Here is a 22,103-nt window from a genome sequence, read left to right on the forward strand (position 1 = left end):
TCACATTTGCGTTTTTTTGCGCTGGAAAAAAACGCATACGTGCGCATGCGTTTTTTCCCCTATATTTAACATGGGTGCGCATACCTGCGCACTGGCATGCGCACGTATGCGATTTTCATGCGCTGCGTTTTTTTGGGGTGTGCGTTTGTATTTTCCAGACGCAGCATGTTGCATTTTTTGGCCCTGCAAAAAAGCGCATGCGCACGTATGCGCATGTTTTGCGCTAAAAATGGCCATTATAGCCTATGGATGCGCATACGTGCGCATTGGCATGCTTATGTATGCGTTTTTTTGCACATGCGTTTTTTTTTTTAACATTAGTTTAGACAATGGAATTTAGGGGTTTGGGTTAGAGTTAGGGTTAGTTAAGGGGTTTAGGGTTAGCGTTAGGGTTAGGGTCAGGGTTAGGATCAGGGTATGGTTTGGTTAAGGGTTAGGGTCAGGGTTAGGGTTAGGATCAGGGTATGGTTTGGTTAAGGGTTAGGGTTAGGGTCAGGGTTAGGGTCAGGGTTAGGGTATGGTTTGGTTAAGGGTTAGGGTATGGTTTGGTTAAGGGTTAGGGTATGGTTTGGTTAAGGGTTAGGGTCAGGGTTAGGGTTAGGGTATGGTTTGGTTAAGGGTTAGGGTTAGGGTCAGGGTTAGGGTATGGTTTGGTTAAGGGTTAGGGTATGGTTTGGTTAAGGGTTAGGGTTAGTAAAGTCATGGTTTGGGTTAGTGTGAGGGGCCACCTAATGTTTGGAAAAAACGCAAACGCAGTAAAAACGCACTAAAAACGCTTACAAACGCATAAAAACGCTGCGTTTTTTTCATGCATGCTCATAAAAATGCTTGAAAAAAACGCAGCAGTTGTATGCTTTTGTATGCGTTTTTTCAATGCGTTTTTTTGCGGGAAAAACGCGCTGCAAAAAAAAGCAAGTGTGAAACTAGCCTAAGGAGGACCAAGTTGCTGCCCTACAAATCTGCTCTGAAGATGCGCCTGCCCTCTCAGCACATGACGTAGAGGTAGATCGTGTTGAATGCGCCTTGATCCCAGCAGGGGGAGTGATGTTTTGTGTCAGGTAAGCTTCAGAGATAGCCCTTCTGATCCAATTGACAATGGTGTTCTTCGCCACCTTCTTCCCTCTGTTTGGGCCAGAGGTATGAATAAATAGGTTGTGGTCGACTCTATAGGGTTTGGTACACTCCAGGTAGTGGAGAACTATACGTCTTACATCCAGCGTATGAAACACCTCTTTGGGGTTTGCTGGGTTCTGACAAAACGACGGAAGGATCATATTTTGTGACCTATGGAAGTCGGACACTACCTTCTGCAGAAAAGAGGGGTCAAGAGAGAGAACTAAGGAATCATCTCTAACAGTTAGGTAGGGTTCTCCTATCCTCCTTGCTGAAGTTATTGCTACAAGGAAGGCTACTTTACAGGTGAGGAGCTGAGAAGTACAGGATGAAAAGGGCTCAAAGGGAGATTGAGTGAGTCCCGTAAGCACCACATTCAAGTCCCAAGTTGGGACCGCTATTAGCTTCTTTGGATGAAGTCTAGTGGCCGATGTCATGAATCTTCTTATCCACCTGTGGTTGGCCAAGTCACAGTCGAACATAGAACTTAATGCCGACACTTGTAATTTCAATGTGCTAGGTTTTAGACCTAGTTCTAGCCCCCTCTGCAAGAAATCCAGGATACGAGAAATGTTAGGTCTCTCTGGGTCAGACAAGTCTGGTAGACACCATGAAGAGAACTTCTTCCATATTTTATTGTATATAGCGATAGTGACCGGTTTCCGGGACTTCTGGAGGGTCTTTATTACCGCCTCTGATAAGCCTCTGGCCCTCAAGATCTGGGCTTCAGTAGCCAGGCTGCCAACCTCATTCCCCGGAGGTCTGGGTGATGTAGGGGGCCCTGCGAGAGAAGGTCTTCTTCCGTGGGTAGGATGAATGGTCCGTCTACCACCACCTCCATGATCAGAGAGTACCAGCTCCTCTTTGGCCATAACGGAGCTACTAAGATGGCTGGGGTTTGATCGTCCCAAATCTTCTTCAGGGTTGCGGCAAGAATTGGGACTGGCGGGAAGGCGTAAGCTAGATGGAACCTCCACCTGTGGGCGAAGGCATCCACTCCCAGGTATCTGTCCCTGGGGTTCAGTGAAAAGTAGTTTTCAACTTCAGCATTTTCTCCTGAGGCTAATAGGTCCACCTCCGGGAGGCCCCACCTGTCGACCAGTTTCTGGAAGATTATTTTGTTCAGGGTTCACTCGCCAGGCTGGATGCATCTTCTGCTTAGGAAATCTGCCTGAAGATTGGCGGTACCCTTCAGGTGAATTGCCGTCAAAGAACAGAGGTGCCTTTCGGCCCAGGAAAATATTCGGTTTGAAAGGCCCTCCAGGCTGCTGGATCTCGTAACCCCCTGGTGCCTGAGATGGGCCACTGTTATATTGTCTGAGTAGACTCTGATGTGCTGGCCCCGGACCAGGTGTCTTGCTGCCAGTAGAGCTTCTTCCACTGCCTTCAGCTCTCTGAAGTTTGAGGACCTCGCACTCACTTTCTGGCTCCATAATCCCTGGAATGGGTGACGGGACACTACAGCTCCCCAGCCTTTTTTGCTGGTGTCTGTGGTTACCGTGACTAAAGGGGTCTGAGACCAGTTGATTCCCCTGCACAGGTTCTTGTGATCCATCCACCATGCCAGCGAGGCTTTCACTACCCCTGGGGTCTAGACCTTTTTGTTCAGACTGGTGTGATCCCGATTCCAGTTTCTTAAGATATGGGACTGGAGCGTTCTGGAGTGGGCCTGTGCCCAAGGAACCGACTGGATACAGGAGGTCATAGACCCTAGTATGGACATAGCTGACCTGAGGGTCGGGGATCTCTGTTCCCTGAACTCTGAGATCCTTGATATTATGGATCTCTGGTGCTCCTCCGGGAGGAAGGACATTTGATGTTTTAAATCCAATAGGATTCCTAAGAATTTCACCTCCTGGGAGGGTTGGATTTGTGACGTCTTTATGTTCGGGATCGATCCTAATGACTGGAGAATACTCAGGGTTTGAGTCACCTGTAGTTCTAGAGTCTGGTAGGAGGCTCCTATTATCAGTAGGTCGTCCAGGGAGGGTACAATACATATGCCCTGGCTTCTGATGTGGGACACAGCCTCTGTCATGATCCTGGAGAATACTCGAGGAGCAGATGATATCCCAAATGGAAGCACGTTGTATTGAAAGTGTCTTATTTCTGGACCCTGGTGGACCGCAAACCTCAGATACTTCCTGTGGGAAGGATGTATGGGGATGTGGAAATAGGCATCCTTCAGGTCTACAGTTGCCATAAAGTAAGACTGTCCTATTAGAGGAATGGCGGTCTTTACCGACTCCATTTTGAATTTGTGGTACGCAATGTGTCGGTTGAGGCCTTTTAGGTGTATTATTATTCTCGACTCTCCTGTGGGCTTTTTTACTAGGAACAACCTGGAATAATGCCCTCTTCCTTGCTCCTTCACAGGGACTCGAGAGATGGCATTTGACTGTAGAAGCTGCTGAATGCCGGAATTTAGAGCTGGGGTCTCCCAAGATGGTAGGGAGGTGACTCTTATCCCCTGCGGGGGATAGTAAACGAATTCTAGCAGTAGGCCCTCTCTGATCACACTGATGACCCAGGGGCTGTTGGAAATCAACTGCCAAGCAGGAAGAAAACTCGAAAGCCTTCCCCCCACCGGGATCGAGTCATTGTTTCTCTTGGGACTGCTGTTGCTGCTGTTGGGGGACCAGGATATTCCTGCCTTTCCCTTTAGCGTAGCTCCATCTTCCCGTCTTTCCCTTCCCACGTGGTTGGGATGACGGATTTTGAGGGGCTCGAAAAAGACGCTTTCTTATGGTTCTCTGCTCTGTTCTGGAAGCACCTTTTTGTCAGTGGCCTTTTCCAGAATTTCGTCTAAGGCAGGGCCGAAGACATGATCACCTTTAAAAGGTAAAGAGCATAATTTGACTTTAGATGTAATATCTCCACTCCATGTCTTGAGCCAGAGGGCCCTTCTGGCAGAATTTGATTGTACCATGGTTCTGGCAGACGTACGGATCATTTCCATTGATGCATCTGCCAGGAAGCCCGTAGCTCTCTGTAAGATAGGGAGGGAGTTAAGGAGGTCACTCTTGAGGTACCATGGGAAATATGGTTCTCTAGCTCCTCAATCCATTGAAAGAGGGACCTAGAGACACACGTGGACGCGATTCCTGATTTTATGGTGACCGCAGAGGTTTCCCATGTTTTCCTTAGGAGGCTTTCTGCTTTACGGTCCATCGGGTCTCTAAGCTGGGACGCATCATCAAATGGTAGAACCGTCTTCTTTACCACCCTTGCCACCTGGACATCTACCTTCGGTATATCCCATTTAGACTCCTCTCCTTCCAGAGGGAATCTATGTCGGAGATCTGAAGGGGCTGAGTAGCGTTTCTCAGGGTATTCCCATAAATGGGAGATCATGTCCGCTATGCTCTTATGAATTGGAAAGCCTGCTCGTTTAGGTCCTTCATATCCCCCGAACATGCAATCCTGAGCTGTCTGCGTGACAGATTCCTCCTCTAGGCCCATAGTGGCGCGTACTGCGCTAATCAACTCTTTCCACGTATTCTGTGAAAAGGAGGTATTTTCTAACGTCAGGTGCCCTAGAGGTCCCTGGTTGCTCCCAATTTTCTGAGCCCGAGTTGAATGATCTCCCCGAATCAGATTCAGAATCCTCCACTTGAATCCTCCGTTTTTTTGAAGGTGGTTAGCCCATAACCGGAGGAGGTGGAGGTGGTGGAGGGGGGGACAGGGCGGCTAAAGAAGTCTGAACCTGATGGGTAACCAAGCTGCGGATCTCATCAATTAATGATGACCACTTTATCCGTGCATGCCTGACATAACTTTTTCTCCCAGTTAGAGGGGAGTTTTTTACTGCATATGGAACACTTTGCCGATTTGCTGGAGGTATTGGTGCTTTTATGGGCAGATTTTTCTCCCTATAAGAAAGAGGGGGAAAAGTATTTTAAGGACCTCTATCCCGGATTACACCACTAGGACCCATCCCAGGGAACACTCACTGTGGCTGGGGCAGCGCTGGGCTCTGCAGACGCAGGGCAGGAAGAACCGTCCATGACAGCAGGGGATTTGCCTTACCTGTCGGCGTCTTCCGGCGGGTTAATGAAGGGTTAACTCCGCCCTCAGCGTGTTAGCTTGATTCCCCCTCCTCCTCCCTGGGTCCTGGAGCAGGCACAGCAGATGCCGGTGAGCTCCGCGCGCAGGCAGCCGGATGGGGGCCACCATGACAGCGCGCGCTCCACATACCCCAGAAGTGACCCGCGTGTGACGTCACTTCCGGGTCTTCGCACAGCACGCAGGGGAGGAGGAGACACCGGAGAGCTGCGGGAGCCCTCCGGCGGGGATCACTGGCCAGCTTTACTCCCCAAAGGGGAGCGCGGGAGGGCCAGGAACGGTCCCGAATGCAGAACAAGCAGGAGCAGAACGGAGGAGGGGAGGCTGCGCCACCGACTACCACTGCCCGGCTTTGAACATCCAAAGGTATGCTATAGCAGCCGGCCACATAGCACACCATACCTCTCCATGCCCCATCGGGGACAGGAAAGACACTGGTGAGAGGGAGGAGGGAGGGACCTTTTAACTTCTCGTGCTTCCTGTCCCCCATTAGGGCGTGGAGACGACCTCCTCCTATGCTGTCGTGGAAGGTTGCTAGATAGATAGATATATATATATATATATATATATCTCTATGTCATAGGTCGTGAAGGGGTTATAGAAGCACTGCCTTTGAAATTTGTATTGACTATAGATGTATAAATGTGTACATTTTCTCGGCCCATACCAGAGAAACCGGATATCAAACTTCTTGCATCACAGTCCTTACTGTCTGTACCCAGGTGATTTTTGGTTACATAATCTGGCTGTCTTGGGTCTGAGTGAGTTGTGCTTTTGGATGTAACCAGTTTGAAAAAATGAGCCCTGCAGCACCTCCTTCAGAAAATGGGCAGTATTCTGCTTTCCAACAGAGACCCTTCTTAAATGCACAGCCAACAGCACAACTACCTTTCCAAAATCCTTGGTATTTGAGTCAACTCTACAATCCATACTGCAATCCTGGACCAGGCTTCAGAGGAGGGAATCCTTATTTCCCATACTACTCTGTTGCACTTCATGAGTACCCTGGATTCTATGCTCCCCAGCATCAAATGAACATTAGTAGAAGAGCAAATTTTAATGCCCACTCTCCTTCCCCCATGTTTTACCATGCCCCGCGATTTAGGCATTAAGGCATTAAGCAGTCCAGGAAGAAGAACCAAAACTACAGAAAGTCAGCCAGATTATGTAACCGTAAATGTGTATATAGTGTAGTGCAAGTGAGTGTGGTAACATACTGGATCCAGGGCCGCAATCAGTGCATTACTGGTGCATGGGGCTTGGTGAGCAGAAGCAAAGAGAGGGGGGAGGGGTCGGACTGGCTGAAATATGCAGCGCAGCCTACACTGAGACAGCACAGCCGAGTCACTGTATAAATGGCCTGGCAGGCTGTGTGGTGCGCTGGAACCCGGACTTAATAGTTTTAGTAAGCCCCGCAGCTACTTAGATTGTATTGCCACAGCCGAGGGGGCTGACCGCATCTGACACTAGTGACATCAGATGCTGCCAGCGCACTTAGGTCACTTGAGGCACATCATATGCAGGAGTTGAGGTTGCGAAAGCAATGATTTGTGTGCCAGCCTAACTGACCTCCCATTCGCCCACCCAACCACCCACCACACTTCTTGTGCCCTCCTCCCTGCTTGTGCAGAGTGACGTTGAAGGCCGTCTCTGACTGATGCCACCAAACTACTAAGTACTACCAAGTTCAACCCTACGGACTGCTGCCCGTCTGCCTAAAATAAGGTACAGTTGTCTGTCCTAAAGGGGATAGTCTAGTAATCTAATACTTATCTCCTATACACAACATATAGGATAATTATTTGGGCCAATTCACATGGCGGTTCTTAAAGCCGAAGTTTGGTGTGGACAGCTACGCCAACATTCTGCTGAATATCAATGGTGACGGCTTCCTTCATGCCTCACATTAATTTCTATGGGAGACAGCGAAGAGTATTGCGGAATGGTGTGTTTTAGACGCAGTTGTGCCGAAAAAGAACCTGTCAGCACCAAAATTCTGTTTGAAAATATGCTGTGTGAGCTGGCCCTTACAATAAAGCTGCTGCATGAACACCTAAGCAGCTGCCCTGCTCATTTCAGTGGGCGATAAAAATTTCTAAGAACGGGGCCTCTGTGAATCCTAATAGCTTTTAATAGAGTAGGGCCCTGCGAAAAGTCTTTACCTTTGGGCATAACAAAAGCTGATGGCTACACATGTGATATGGTGTTCGATAAGAACAGAATGTGAGACGGTGAGGACGTGGTGCAGAAGTGGAGTTTTTCCAAGAGCGTGCAATGGGACTGTGGAAAATTTGAGGGATGGAGGCGGAGCTGGAGCAAAGCCTGGTCAGAGTCTCAAGGAGGTGAGAAAATTTTGCCAGTATGGGGCCCTAAAGTTCCGGGTGGCAGCTCTGACTTGATAAACATCTTTCCTGGTTTCCAGCACCACTCCAGTCCTCTTTTGAGTCATTTGAATGCTATTCCGACTAGCCAGATCACACTGTGGTTTAGGTGTGAGCCAGAAGTCACTTTAACAATATAAGGCTATGAAGCCTCAAATGTAACTTCCGGCTCACACAAACCCCAGTGTGATCCGGCAAGTCAGAACATAGCCATCATGTGACTCAGAAAAAGACCGTTGTTGTGCTGAAAGCCAGAGAAGATGAAGATTGGTGAGTATATTCACACATCTACACAGGTATAAGCTGATAAAAATTTAATACAAGGAAGGATCTGACCACAGTCAACCTACAAGCTCTTATTTCTATGAAATGCATTAATGTGTTCTGGTCTCTCAAAGACAAATCATGCCAATGGTAGATTTACAAATGTTGAGAACTAGATATGTCTATGTGAAACAGAACACAGTGAGAGCAATATTTTCTGAGCTGACAACAGCTATGTATATGAGCCTCTATAAATAGGACATGACGTCTACAGTTACTTGCCGATGAGTCATGCTTGGCCAAAGGGCAACTGGGTCATTCTGGACAATAAGCAACCACCATAATGGGGAGGGCATGTACTTGTACTTCAGTTTCAGCTTCATATAATTATATCAAAGCGCAAAGAAAGCTCTATATCCATGCTCATACATTACAATATTAGGATCAAACCATATCCACAATCTATGAAGACCAACACCAAAGTTGACAAACCCGGAAGACTTTCATTATTTGTACACGTGACTACTACAACAACCGGCACATCATTGCTCCAATATTTAGAATGTTTCATTATGTATTCTCCACTGTCATAGTGACTTACTACGTCTGAATATTTTATAAGCCAATCTGTTGCTCAGAAACTTTTGATATTAAAATGGTTAATTAGTTATATTTATGTTGTTTATGTACCACAAATTACTGCCATATAACAGACTACATGTGTTCACTGCCAGGATTTATATAACACTCTGTGTAGAGTTTTACAGAGCAAGCGGCGCTTTTACTTTAATACAAACACATTCATAATCTCTGTGACTGCAAAGAACGAAGGGAGGGTGATACAGTCTAAATTAGAATACAAACCGCAGCACAAAAATGTCACCTGGTTTATTCCAAAAATATCATTATCAGTTAAAAATACTGTAGTCATGTAACACTTTGTGAAGATTGCAATTAGTAATAATGTGATACAGAAGCTGGGTATGGTGGCACAGATGTTAGCATTATTGCCTTAGGCTCAAATCTACCATGGCAACATCTGCATGGAGTTTCTATACTATCCCAAAGTAATCTTTTATCATTTTATTTCCTAAAGAAGCTGTACATTTACACATTATTGTGGTAAAATTAATTTGTTTCTTATGCTGGTAGTGTCAATATAGTCCAGAAAGCTTTACAGAAGAGTGCAGTGAGACTGTATGGGTGGGCATCGGTATAAAGTAATCCTACAATCCTATCTGGTACGTAAAGCTGTTGTCCAATACATATAATGTCCTTTATAAATATGTTTTAAGCCCTCACCAAGCTATTTTTAGTTATGTAATCACCCCCATCCACCACTTTGCTTCTTGTGAAGTTTCATTTAAAGGGAGTCTCAAAAGCGATGTCATAGGAGGATGACCTGCAGGCACTTCCACGCAGCTTTTATCAGCCCTCTGAAATAGGACATCATTATGGGGCGATGCAGTCGTCACCTACCACAGCTTCTTTTACCGCCATTCTGTCATAATGTCTGGAATCCATTGCGGTGATTAAGGCAGAAAGATGTGACTGCAGCCTTTTTTTTTTTTTTTTTACTACCACTACACTCCTGTCACCACTGATTTAGATCTTCTGTTCTTGCCACCTCTTTCAATGAAATGAGACATCATCAGGGGGCTGTAATAGAAGCAGGGTGAGTGACAGCAGTGCCATCCCACAGCTTTCATCACTACTCCAAAACAATTCCTTATCAGGGTACGGTGATACAAGCAGGGTGAGTGACAGCTGCACTGCCCCTGATGACTATTAAATTCAGTGAAAGGACAGAAGCTGTGGAACAGAGCTTTGGTCACTTACTCTGCTTCCATCACCGCCCTTTGATGACATCTCATTGTGACAGATTCTTCTCTATCTGTACATCCTTATTAGAAAGATACCAATCTTTTCCTTTTTTTACAGGGGGTTGCATCAAGCTCTTAAGGGTGCCAGCTAACATACACATGAGATAAATATTTAAGACCCCATCTAGAGTTTATTTTGATGTTGACTCGGAGAACTTGCCTTGTAGATCTAATTTTGATATACTGTATATACTCGAGTATAATCCGACCAGAGTATAAGCCGAGGCACCTAATTTTGCCATAAAAAACAGGGAAAACTTATTGACTCGATTTTAAGCTGGATATGCACTGTCCCCTCATCCCTGTCCTGGTATGTGTGGCTCCCCCGTCGCTGTCCTGGAAGGCGTGGCTCCCCCCCCGTCGCTGTCCTGGTACAGGTTAAATGTCTTTGAATATCCATATTGAATCAGGAGCCCCATATAATGCTCCATAGAGTTCATGATGGGCCCCATAAGATGCTCCATACAAAATACGCCCCATATAATGCTCCATAAAGTTCATGATGAGTCCCATAAGATGCTTCATAAAGTTCATGATGAGCACCATAAGATGCTCCATACAAAAATATGCCCCATATAATGCTGCAGAAAGGTTAATGGTGGCCCATAACATGCTCCATATTAATATATGCCCCATATAATGTTGCACAAATGTAAATGGTGGCCTCATAACATGCTGCATATTAATATATGCCCCATATAATGCTGCACAAAGGTTAATGGTGGCCCCATAAGATGCTCCATATTAATATATGCCCCATATAATGCTGCACAAAGGTAAATGGTGGCCTCATAACATGCTCCATATTAATATATGCCCCATATAATGCTGCACAAAGGTTAATGGTGGTCCCATAACATGCTCCATATTAATATATGCCCTATATAATATTGCTGCTGCTGCGATTAAAAAAAGAAAAAATGACAATCACCTCTCGTCGCTGGCTGCTGCTCCTCAGCATCACCGGCTCTCTGCAGTGACTGTTCAGGCAGAGGTCGTGCACTAATCACGTCATTGCGCCCTCTGACCTGAACGTCACAGCCAGAAGACCCGGGAGACTGAGCGCAGTGGTGGAATGGGGACAGGTGACTATGGCATGGCTCACCCTCTCCAGTGCTAACTCACACTCCTGGTGTCTGCATATCAGGCTCTGCTACATCTCACTCCCGGCGTCTGCATCTCTTTTTTTGTCTTCTTCCTGTGCGGTCATGTGATGCCACTCACTAAAGTAATGAATATGCTCTCCACCCCTATGGGAGTGGAGACGCGTCCACATTCATTACTTTAATGAGCGCTGTCACATGACCGCACAGGAAGAAGACAGGAAGAGAGATGCAGACGCTGGCACTGAGATGTAGCAGAGCCTGATATGCAGACGCCAGGAGGGTGAGTATGATGTCTTCTGCTCCCCCTCCCGCTTTCTGGCATATGACTCGTGTAGGCTTATACACGAGTACATTCGGTATATTCTTTTAATCGTTATTATAAATTAGTAGGTGTTTGAACATCAATAGTAATTTTATCATGTTATTTGGCAGTAAGGAGATGCACTTTGTTTAACACTTCTTAGGTGTTCCTCTTAAATAAAAACGGTAGCTTAATTTAACATAAGCTATTACAATAATGACTTAACAATAGGTTTATGATACACCAAACTTATGTTGAATATAGTCACTGGCACTTTAATAAATGTCTGACATTTTTTGACATTTATTAGCACTTTATGCAAGAGTCTCTCTGCATCCCAGAAACTCACTCAGCTTTTATGCACACACTGATTACAAGCAAACAGGTCACAGGTGAGGATGTTACCTTTAGCAGCCATTCAAACCCATTTGTGTCAACTTCTGTGGATGTTATCAGGCCAAAATCACCAGGGTATGTGAACTTTTGATCGGGGTCATTTGGATGTTTTGGGTTGCCATTATGATTTAAAAAGAGAAAACATAGTAGTTTGACAATAAATGGCTTCACCCAACCACTAAGCATGAGTGGAGAAAAAGTTTTGGTGTTATCATTTATATTCTCTGAAAAAAAGCCAAGAAAGCAAAAATTCGGCCTGGGTATGTAAACGTTTGCACACAACTGTACATATAAATGAGATCCTCTCTGAGGCGTCTTTTTTCTAAGCTAAACAAGCCCAACTTTTTCAACCTCTCATAAGAGAGGACGTACATCCCTTGTAATAATCCAGTTGCCCGCCTTTGAACGGACGTTAATTTCTGAACATTCTTTTTAAAATGTAGAGCCCAAAACTGGATCCCATATTCTAGATGTGGCCTCACAAGCGATTTATAAAGGGGTAATATGTTGGGATCGCGAGATTTTCTCTCTCTTTTTATACATCCTAAAATCTTGTTTGCTTTTGTTGCTGCTGCTTGACATTGAGTACAGCTGCTCAGCTTACTTGTAACCAGAAAACCTAAGTCCTTCACCTGCTCTGTAGTCCCGAGTACACTCCCATTTAATGTAAATGCAGCAATAGGATTACTCCATCCTAGGTGCATTGCTGTACATTTATCTACAATTAAACCTCATTCGCCAAGTGTCTGACCATTCAGACATCTTATTCAGATCGTTTTGCAAATTTGCAATATCAAAGTCAGATTTTAATATCCAACATAGTTTGGTGTCATCAGCAAAAACTGACACTTCACTCTCAATCCCATCCACAAGGTCATTAATAAAGAGGCTAAAAAGAATCGGTCCTGGCACAGATCCCTGCGGTCCCCAATGCCGACTATACCCCATTAAGAGAACGTACCATTTATGACGACTTTGTTCCCTGACAATTAGACAATTCCTTACCCATCTGCATATAGTTTCCCTAGCCCCTGCTTCAGTTTTAGGCTGTTATGTGGTACAGTATAAAATGCCTTCACAAAGTCCAGATAAATCACATCAGCTGCATTACCAACTTCCAGATTTGCACTTCCCTCCTCATAGAAACCCAGCATGTTAGACACGACCTATCTTTCATGAATCCATGCTGGTGCTCAGTTCTTATATTATTTACAATACATTTCTGCAGGTCATCTCTTATGATGCCCTCAAAAATTTTGCACACTACTGATGTCAGGCTTACTGAAGGGTAGTTGTCCCTTTATTAACCATAATTGAGAGTTGTATACATAACTAATACCAAGGAGATAATATACAGCTCTGGCAAAAATTAAGAGACCACTGCAAAATGTTCAGTTTGTCTGATTTTTCTTTTTATAGGTATATTTTTGAGTAAATTGCTCTTTTATTCTATAAACTACTGACAACATGTCTCCGAATTTCCAAGCACTAAATTTTGTATTTACTTTCAGAAAATGAGAAATGGTCAAAATAACAAAAAAAATGCAGTGCTTGCAGACCTCAAATAATGCTAAGAAAACAAGTTCATAGTCATTTAGAAGCAACAATACTAATGTTTTAACTCAGGAAGAGTTCAGAAATCAATATTTTGTGGAATAACTAGGATTTTAGTCACAGCTTTCATGCGTCTAGGCATGCTTTCCACCAGTCTTTCACACTGCTACTGGCGAAAAAATTTAGCAGTTTTTGTTTGCTGGCTTGTGACTATCCATCATCCTCTTGATTACATTCCAGAGGTTTTCAATGGGGTTCAGGTCTGGAGAATGGGCTGCCCATGACAGGGATTTGATGTGGTGGTCTCTTAATTCTTGTCAGAGCTGAATGTACGACTACTACTATTAGTCAGGATTTTGTAGTGCCTCCTCCATAAGGTACTCTGCTTTTTTAATTCTGTGTGTCAGATTTTATTATAATTACCATATATACTCGTGTATGAGCCGAGATTTTCAGCACTTTTTTTGTGCTGAAAACGCCCCCCTCGGCTTATACACGAATCAGACATTAATACTCACCCTACATCACTGGATCTCCATCCCTGCTTCTCAGTTGTCAGGTGCCGACAGCTTCTTCTTGTGCATGGTGGTCATATGGTACCGCTCATTAAGGTAATGAATATGCTTGTGTCTCCACTCCCATAGGCGTGGAGTGTATATTCATTACCTTAATGAGTGGTGCCACGTGACCGCTCTGCACAGGAAGAAGCTGCCAGCCTGGGACAACGGAGATGCGGGGAGTACGGGGGAGCCATGCATACATGGGGGAGCCATGCATACACAGGGGAGGATGGGAGCCATGCAAACACGGGGGAGGATGGGGGAGCCATGCATACATGGGGAAGAATGGGGGAGCCATGTATACACGGGGGAGGACAGGGGAGCCCATGCATACACGGGGGAGTAAGGGGGAGCCATGAATACACGGGGGAGTACAGGGAAGCCATGCATATAAGGGGAAGTATGGGGGAGCCATGCATACAACAGGGGGAGCCATGCAAACAGCAGGGGGAGGACGTAGGAGCCATGCATACAGCAGGAGGAGGACGGAGGAGCCATGCATACAGCAGGAGGAGGACGGAGGAGCCATGCATACAGCAGGGGGAGGACGGAGGAGCCATGCATACAGCAGGGGGAGGACGGAGGAGCCATGCATACAGCAGGGGGAGGACGGAGGAGCCATGCATACAGCAGGGGGAGGACAGAGGAGCCATGGATACAGCAGGGGGAGGACGGAGGAGCCATGCATACAGCAGGGGGAGGAAGGAGGAGCCATGCATACAGCAAGGGGAAGACGGAGGAGTCATGCATACAGCAGGGGGGAGGACGGAGGAGTCATGCATACAGCAGGGGGGAGGACGGAGGAGTCATGCATACAGCAGGGGGGAGGACGGAGGAGTCATGCATACAGCAGGGGGGAGGACGGAGGAGCCATACATACAAGCAGGGGGGAGGACGGAGGAGCCATACATACAGCAGGGGGGAGGACGGAGGAGCCATACATACAGCAGGGGGAGTACGGGAGGAGCCATGCATACAAGGGGGAGGATGGGGGAGCCATGCATACAAGGGGGAGGATGGGGGAGCCATGCATACAACAGGGGGAGCCACACATAGCAGGACAGGGATGAGGGGACAATGCATACCCGGCTTATACTAGAGTCAATAAGCTTAGCCAGTTTTCCGTGGCAAAATTAGGTGCCTCGGCTTATACTCGGGTCGGCTTATACTTGAATATATACAGGTTACAAAGATGTGATTTTATTATAATGGATCTCTTCATTACTCTGGAAGATAATTCCAACTGGCGTTTTGGTTCATAAATAAGAAAAGTGGTTAGGACGTAAAAGGTAGACATTTAAAAAAATCATTATATGTATTGGACAACCTCTTTAAAGAAACACTAAACACAAACTGTACAAAAAATGACATATACAAGCAATTCCTCCCATAAAACACTCCATTTCTAAGATCTTTGTTTGTGCCATAAAACAGTCAAAGGGAACCAGCTATAAAAAAATAAAATGTTATTTACCGGCAGCTACAGTGGAAATCTGTAGGTAAACACTGCGCTATATTAAATGGCTGTCTAATTATCCCTATAGCTGCTTGCATTCAGCCATCAGGGCAGCACCAGGGCTCACTACACAATAAGTGAGCTGTGATCACACCTATCACTTCCCAGCATTCTGCTCTGCAGTGTGTGTTCAGTAGGATGTCAGTCAGTGCACTCAGTGTGTAGGGAGCTCCGACTGTTCAGTGCCTTGGAGCCACCCCTGCGGCTGGGAAGTGAGTAGCTGCAGGGAGGATACAACAACATGCAGCCGCACTCTTCATTACTTTTGCATATGTGAAATGGTATTACCTGCAGAATAACACTGTGGCTGCTGGTAAATTCAGTTTTTGTTCTTTTTGGTTTTGCCGACAAAATCCCTTTTTAGGGATCATGTCCATGTTTCATGCTGCTCAACCGCAGGCTGTATGTATCATGGACAGGTTGCATTGTTAAATATATTTGTTTCACTCAAACTATGGCATTTCAGTGAAGCCATCCTTAATCAGGGAGTAATGAACATATCCCTTCTGGCTTCTTCCTGCCTGATATCTCCCTGCATGTGTACAGGATAAGACCTGGCAATCACGCAGCGTCAGGAGGGGAGTAGCCGCTGGGACTCACTCTGAGATTAGGCCACTTAGTCATCTCGCTCAGTTCTCCTTGTAGCAGTTCAGAGTGAAACCTGAATGCCCATGAGTCAGACAGTAAGAATCACGTAACTGGTAATATTTAAATCTGAAAAATATATGAAGACGTCAAGTCTCTCTCAGCCATGTCCATGCCCTCCCTTCTCATCATTGTCCGCTGCCTGGCCGTGAGACAACCGGCTGCAGCAGAAGGCACTCTATCTATAGGTAAAGACTCTTAAGCCATGCCCCTCAGCTAAGGAGATGGGTCTTCAGTTGGCCACCACCTAAAATTTAACAGGTCAGTAAAAGATTAACCCCAGCATTTTCTATGAAAATTTTATCAGATTGACCATCTCCGTCATCTAAAAAAAAAAAAATCAGCAAAGTAAGAACAGGGAGGGCAACAATATTCCTGGCTTAATTTTCACATTTCGAGGGGAAGTGTTCCCTTATCCCTTACAAGCTTTTAGATCTAATGTCTAAAATTCAATCAGTAATAGACACTGATGAAAACACGAGGGATAAAACTTCTATTTCTTCTATTGATTAGGAGCTCAGTGTGGAACACTTTGATCTGATATTTGGCTGTGAAGAAAATGTAACATTCAAAAGGATATTCCAACTTTATACAAACACAATATCAACAACTATATAGTAATAAATCTCACAATTTTAATTATAATGTACATTAGCCCATGTTATTAAAGGGAATCTGTTACAAGGTTTTTGCTACCCTTTCTGAGAGCAGCAAAATGTAGGGACAGAGACCCTGATTCCAGAGATGTATAGGATGCTTGCTGACGTTTGACCAGTTTCCTGAATGATCAGCTCTATATAACCCCGACTACAGCACTGATTGGTAGCAGAGAGCTGCCAATCAGTGGTGGTGCAGGGTTATACAGAGCTCTTGAATATGGAGGACTACATTGTAGCGGGTTTAGTAGTCCTTTAGTGACCATCTCCTGCTAGGAACAGTGGTTTGTTTTATCAAAACTACTGAAAATAGCCCAGTAGGTGACATCATTGGAATCAGGGTTTCTGTCTCTACATTATGCTGTTCTCAGATTAAGTGGCAAAAGACTAGTGACAGATTTAGAAAAGTATTTAAAAAAATGCACATCTCTTAAGGAACCTAGTACTTTTTGACTGATATAAAGGCAGAAAATGAAAATTTATGCCTGCTGTTAATAAGCACAGATTTGCACAACTTTCTGACTTTAAACTTGCCAAGCATGCCGGATAGAAAACATCCATGCCCATTCAAACTTAACCTGTCCAACGTTTCAAAATAGGCGAATACCAAGAAAAGCCACATACGGGTTACCTGCGTTGTGGATGCGGAGGATGGCAGGGGGTTAGAGATCATTGGACCAAATATATCCAGGTCATCATTTAAAGTGCTTGATGTAGATGCGTTGCCATTTGCCACTGGTACCTCGGTGGGAGTATCTGAATGTGAAAAACAAAAATCCATGAGGAAAACCGCATAGAAGCAGATTACACTCTACTAAAATGTCTAATGATCCATTACACGATTCACACCCTCATTCTAGAATCTCCCGGACCCAAAACAGAGTTCAGACCTTTTGTAGGTTTCTCGTTCTAGCCCTAAGCTATATGCCACAATCAGTGATTCTGGTGTCTAGACTTCACAATTTACAAATGGGAAAAAAGTTACAAAATGGGGCTCAAGACCACAATACGGAACAGTAACTGACCAAGTAGCAGCAAGTAAACACAAGACAGAAAGCAGATAGAATCCAGAGGGCAGATTGGATGGTTCAAATGAAGGCCAGGGAGGAAGGTTTAGACACATGGATCTGGAGGCTAGAGAGGAGGATGGATCTAGAGGACAGGGTAGAGGAGATTGATTAAACTGGAGGTGAAGGAGGATGGTTTAGATGAATCTTGAGACCAGGAAAAATGGTTTAGATGAGTGTTTCCCAAACCCCGTCCTCATGGCCCCAACACACCATGTTTTCAGGATTTCCTTAGTCTTGCACAGGTGAGAAAACCCATGGCAGTTTCTGGTGCCTTAATAATAATTCCATCACATTTATAATAGTAAGGAAATCCTGAAAGCATGTGTTGTTGGGGCCGTGAAGACTTGAGTTTGGGAAACACTGGTTTAGATTAATCTTGAGGCCAGAGAGGAGGTTTTTAAATGAGTCAAGACCAGGAAAGAGGGTTTAGGAGGAGAATTTAGATGGATGAATCTGGATCCGTGGGCCATTCGGGAGGTTGAATATGAATATGGAGGTCAGGGAGGAGGGTTTAGATGAATCTCAAGGTCAGAGAGGAGGGTTTAGAACAAGAGTGTGTAAGGGTGTAAGACCGTCAGGTTGCTGCCCCAACAATTGCGTGGTGTGAATATTGCCATGCGTTTTATGGTGACAAGTGAAATGTAAAATGTATAGCGTGTAAGGTAAGCAATGCAGAGTGTGATAGGCACTGTTGCTGCTGTGTGGGTACTGCAAAGGTAACGTTGGTACGCTCAGCTATAGGGAAAGTATAGGATATAGTGTTTAGGACAGCGCATATTAGACAGTGAGAGGAATTGTAAGTGTAATATGCTTACGGCATATGGTTAGAAGGCAGTGACTGTAGTTAGGCAGGTAAAAGGTTAAGTTTGCCCAGCAACAGACTGCTGGGGTATACAGAGTAAAGACAGTTAAAGATTGGTCTAGCCAACAGTGGGAAGAGTGTTCATGAGAGACTATATCAAATTCAAGTGGCAGTAAGCTGGAGGCACGTGGAGTACATAGTCTTCTGGTGGTATTAGGTTGCACCAAATTTCCTGCGGACATTTCTGCAAAATCCAGCCATAGAGACCAACTCAAAATAGGCACTGAGGAGAGTGCCTTACTCCCTTCCATACGGAGGATGCAGGATGGAGGGAAGCGTAGCAGATTTCAAAAATACTGCGGTGCCAGACGGGGAATCCCTAGGGCTAACAGGACTTGTTAAAGTAGGATAGTCAGAGAAGAACGTAAGAAAATGATTTAAATGTCCTGTATTGAGGGGGACAAGAACTGGAGGGTGCTGTGCCTGATACTGGGTGTTAAAGACTGATGTACTTGATATGTCCAAGTAAAGTGAACTTGCTAAAATGAATCAGGTGTCCCCTGATGTGTGTGTGGCTGGTCCTGGAGCCAAGGATGTGGATACAGAGGAGGCCTCCGGCCTTCAAGTGAGTCCAATGCAATGCACAATAATTACGGACTGGAATACTGTTTGTAAAGTGCCAGGGCGTTGTGGAACAGCAGTTCACCACCCATGGCTAGAGGCCTGAGTACCTTACAGGTGCACAACCCTTTTTTGGTCCAAGGAGCACATTGTCATACTGAACAAATTCCATGGGCCACAATTAAAATGAAAGGGGTAGTACCTTCTTGTGACATTTATGGCATATCAAAAGTAGATACCTTAAAGGTCTGTTCTTATGTGGATTTTGCAGTAAAATATGCTTCTAAATCTTTGTTACACACACAAAAAAAAAATACCTGTTTCTAAACCCTAACAAGAAAGAGGCCATGAATGCACATGGCTCTCTACAACAGAGTTACTGCTGAACATGGTGAAGAGTCCGAGGCATGGAAGGCCACCTGTCTAACGCACACTCTTTTCTGGAGTATGAAATGGGTCAACAGACCCCATTGTGCTGAGGTATAAGGCCGGGTGCACACAATCCGAAAGAAGCAATGCTTTGGACGCAGCACATAATAGCCACGTCCAAAGAGCTGCAGTCTATTGAACGCATGTGTTTGCTTAACCATGAGGATCAACCGTGTTCAATACAATCATATGGTGAAACTTCTCTTGCGGAGATGCTGGTCTCTGCAAGAGAAATTGACATGATGAAGCCTGGAGAGACGCGACGCATGTCCATCTCCACAGGTTATCCGGGAGCGTCTATGGACGCATAGTGGACATGTTATTTCTTGAAATCCCATTTACTGCATAAGTACGTAGCATCAAACGTGCAGCAATTACTGATTGTGGGCACATACCCTAAGGTTTCCAGACATGTCTTTATAGTGCACCACCAGTATTTGCCAGTCCCTGCTCCTTGCCACTACTGTTCTGTGTGGCTGCTCAAGTAGTTAACCTGCCAGACAAGCATTTGTGTCCTTATAGTTGGGAGCTGCACAAACTGGCATTGCAGAACGCATGGGGCCACAGGTTGTGCACCCCAGGTTTAGATGGATGTGGAGAGCAGAGAGGATGATTTGGGGTATAAATTACTACTGACACCAGGGGGGAAGGAAAGGAAAAGGAGAACTGTATAGGAATGAGGAGGAAATGAAGTTTTCAGATAAAACTGGAGGAAATAAGGGTTTAAATGAAAAATGTATTTACTCTTACTAATATTAAAAAAGTACAATATTAGATCCAGGGCTGTGGAGTCGGAGTCGGAGTCGTGGAGTCGGAGTTAGTTTTGGTTGGAGTCGGAGTCAGAGTCGGTAGAAATGTACCGACTCCAGCTTTAAAAAAAATGTATTAATATTTCATAATTGAACTTTCATATGAATTTTATAAATGTTACTCAAATATATATGTTCTATCAAACTATGAACAACAGTGATAAGCAGTTCTGCTGGAGATAGAGACATTTCTTACTTCTTGTGTGTCACTGTTCTCCACTGCCCTTATCTAATCTTATACTTTGTTAACCTCATGCTGCCCCAACCCCCCTACTTACAATGTATGAAACTGAAAGTGAAAATGTGTTGCAAATTCTTAGTAGTAAAGCTCCTCCTCTAGACTAGATCATACTAGGTGTGCATCTTCCAAGCATCTCACAGCTGCCTGCTACTCAGAAGAGGAAGACTGTAAGAAGTATTATCCTTTCAACAAACTTTGCATCAGTTAACTGTGAGTACATGAGGAATAATAACAGTATGACTGACCACTATATCAGTTGTACGACCTGGCAATAATTTTGTACAATTGTTTTTAGGAAAAACAATTGTCATTTGGATTGTGAATGCAGAATTAAAAACCTGAGAATGTCAAAGAAGCATCACATTAAATCAGCTGTATTTGAACATTTCACCATCACTCAAGATAGAAAACATTATGTCTGTCAGTGTATGACAAATGATCCAGACGAAAACAAATGCTGTGAAGCCAAGATGAGTGCATATTCTGGTAAAGATAAAAATGCTCCTACCAGAGCTTCTAATCTAAAGAGACATTTACAGCGCTTTCATCCAGAAGTACTGAAAGCAGTGGATGAGAAAGACTGCATCCAAACCAATGAACCAGTGCCCAGCTCTTCCAGCCAAACAAAGGAGCAGAGAACTTTGCAGCCATCAGTTGCAAGATATTTTGTCAGTGACAAAGTTACTGTGACAATGACAGTAGATACATTTAAAAAACAGATCATAGAGCTTGTTGTAAAGGATAGTGTGCCTATTTCATTATTTTCACGACCAGCTTTTATGTGTCTGAATGGGGAAATGGCCCGCAAGCTTGGTGTTTCTCTGGAGAGAGAGAGTATTAGAAAATTAGTAATCGAAGAAGCTTTTAAACAAAAGGAAGAACTTAAAAAAACTCTCAAGGGACGCTTTCTGTTTCTTAAAATGGATGCCTGCACACGTCACAGAGTGAACTATTTTGCCATCAATGTCCGATTTGTTTGTGACAAAAATGAAATAGTTACCAAGACATTGGCAGTAAAAGACACCAAAGCTCATCACACCAGTGAGTTTCTCCAGGTCTTGGTGGAAAAGGTTCTGCAAGACTATGAACTTAAAAAAGAGCAAGTTCTTTCTGTCGTAACTGACAATGCTTCAAATATGATAAGTACTATTAAGCTAATGAATGAGAGTAATGATGGTGACCAGCAGCTAGAAGAACATTCTGGGTCCACAGACACAGAAATGTTTGAAATAGAGGAACACAGTATTGTAACTGAGGAGCAAACTGAAGTTGCTTCAGATGAACAGCAACATGATAGTTTAGATGATCTTGTTGAAACTGTCAATATGTTCTTTCATTCATCACATGCGCTGTGTTGTGCATACGCTAGAGCTGGCTATAAGAGACAGTCTGCAAGAAGGACATGCTGCTGCACTGATTGGCAAGGTGAGAAAATTGGCTACTGTTGCCAGAACCCCTAAAGTTGACTCAATTTTGAAGAGACGTGCTGGAAAAGGGGCAATTATTGATCAAGCCACACGATGGGGCAGTACTTACTTAATGATTCAGCGCTTGGTTGAACTGAAAACCTTTCTTGTAGACATGGCTAACCCTCAACTGATGCTAAATGAAAGTCAGTGGAATCAGGTGACTGAGCTGGAAAAATTGCTAGAGCACCCATTTACAGTGACTAAAAAATTACAAGCAGAGGA

The 22,103-nt window shown here is 44.6% G+C and overlaps 1 protein-coding gene across 3 annotated transcripts in view; it reads right to left on the reverse strand.

Annotated features, from left to right (window-relative positions):
- SMAP1 (small ArfGAP 1) overlaps positions 1–22,103 on the reverse strand; it is a 341,686-nt gene that overhangs the window by 25,887 nt on the left and 293,696 nt on the right. For all 3 annotated transcript variants that reach the window (XM_073569371.1, XM_073569373.1, XM_073569372.1), the window contains one exon: positions 17,072–17,196. In XM_073569371.1, the coding sequence (XP_073425472.1) occupies positions 17,072–17,196 (125 nt within the window). The remainder of the gene's footprint in view (positions 1–17,071; positions 17,197–22,103) is intronic.

The sequence above is a fragment of the Dendrobates tinctorius genome, unplaced genomic scaffold (assembly GCF_039654945.1).
Source record: "Dendrobates tinctorius isolate UK_male_01 unplaced genomic scaffold, ASM3965494v1 ptg000024l, whole genome shotgun sequence".
In the NCBI taxonomy this organism is placed as follows: domain Eukaryota; kingdom Metazoa; phylum Chordata; class Amphibia; order Anura; family Dendrobatidae; genus Dendrobates; species Dendrobates tinctorius.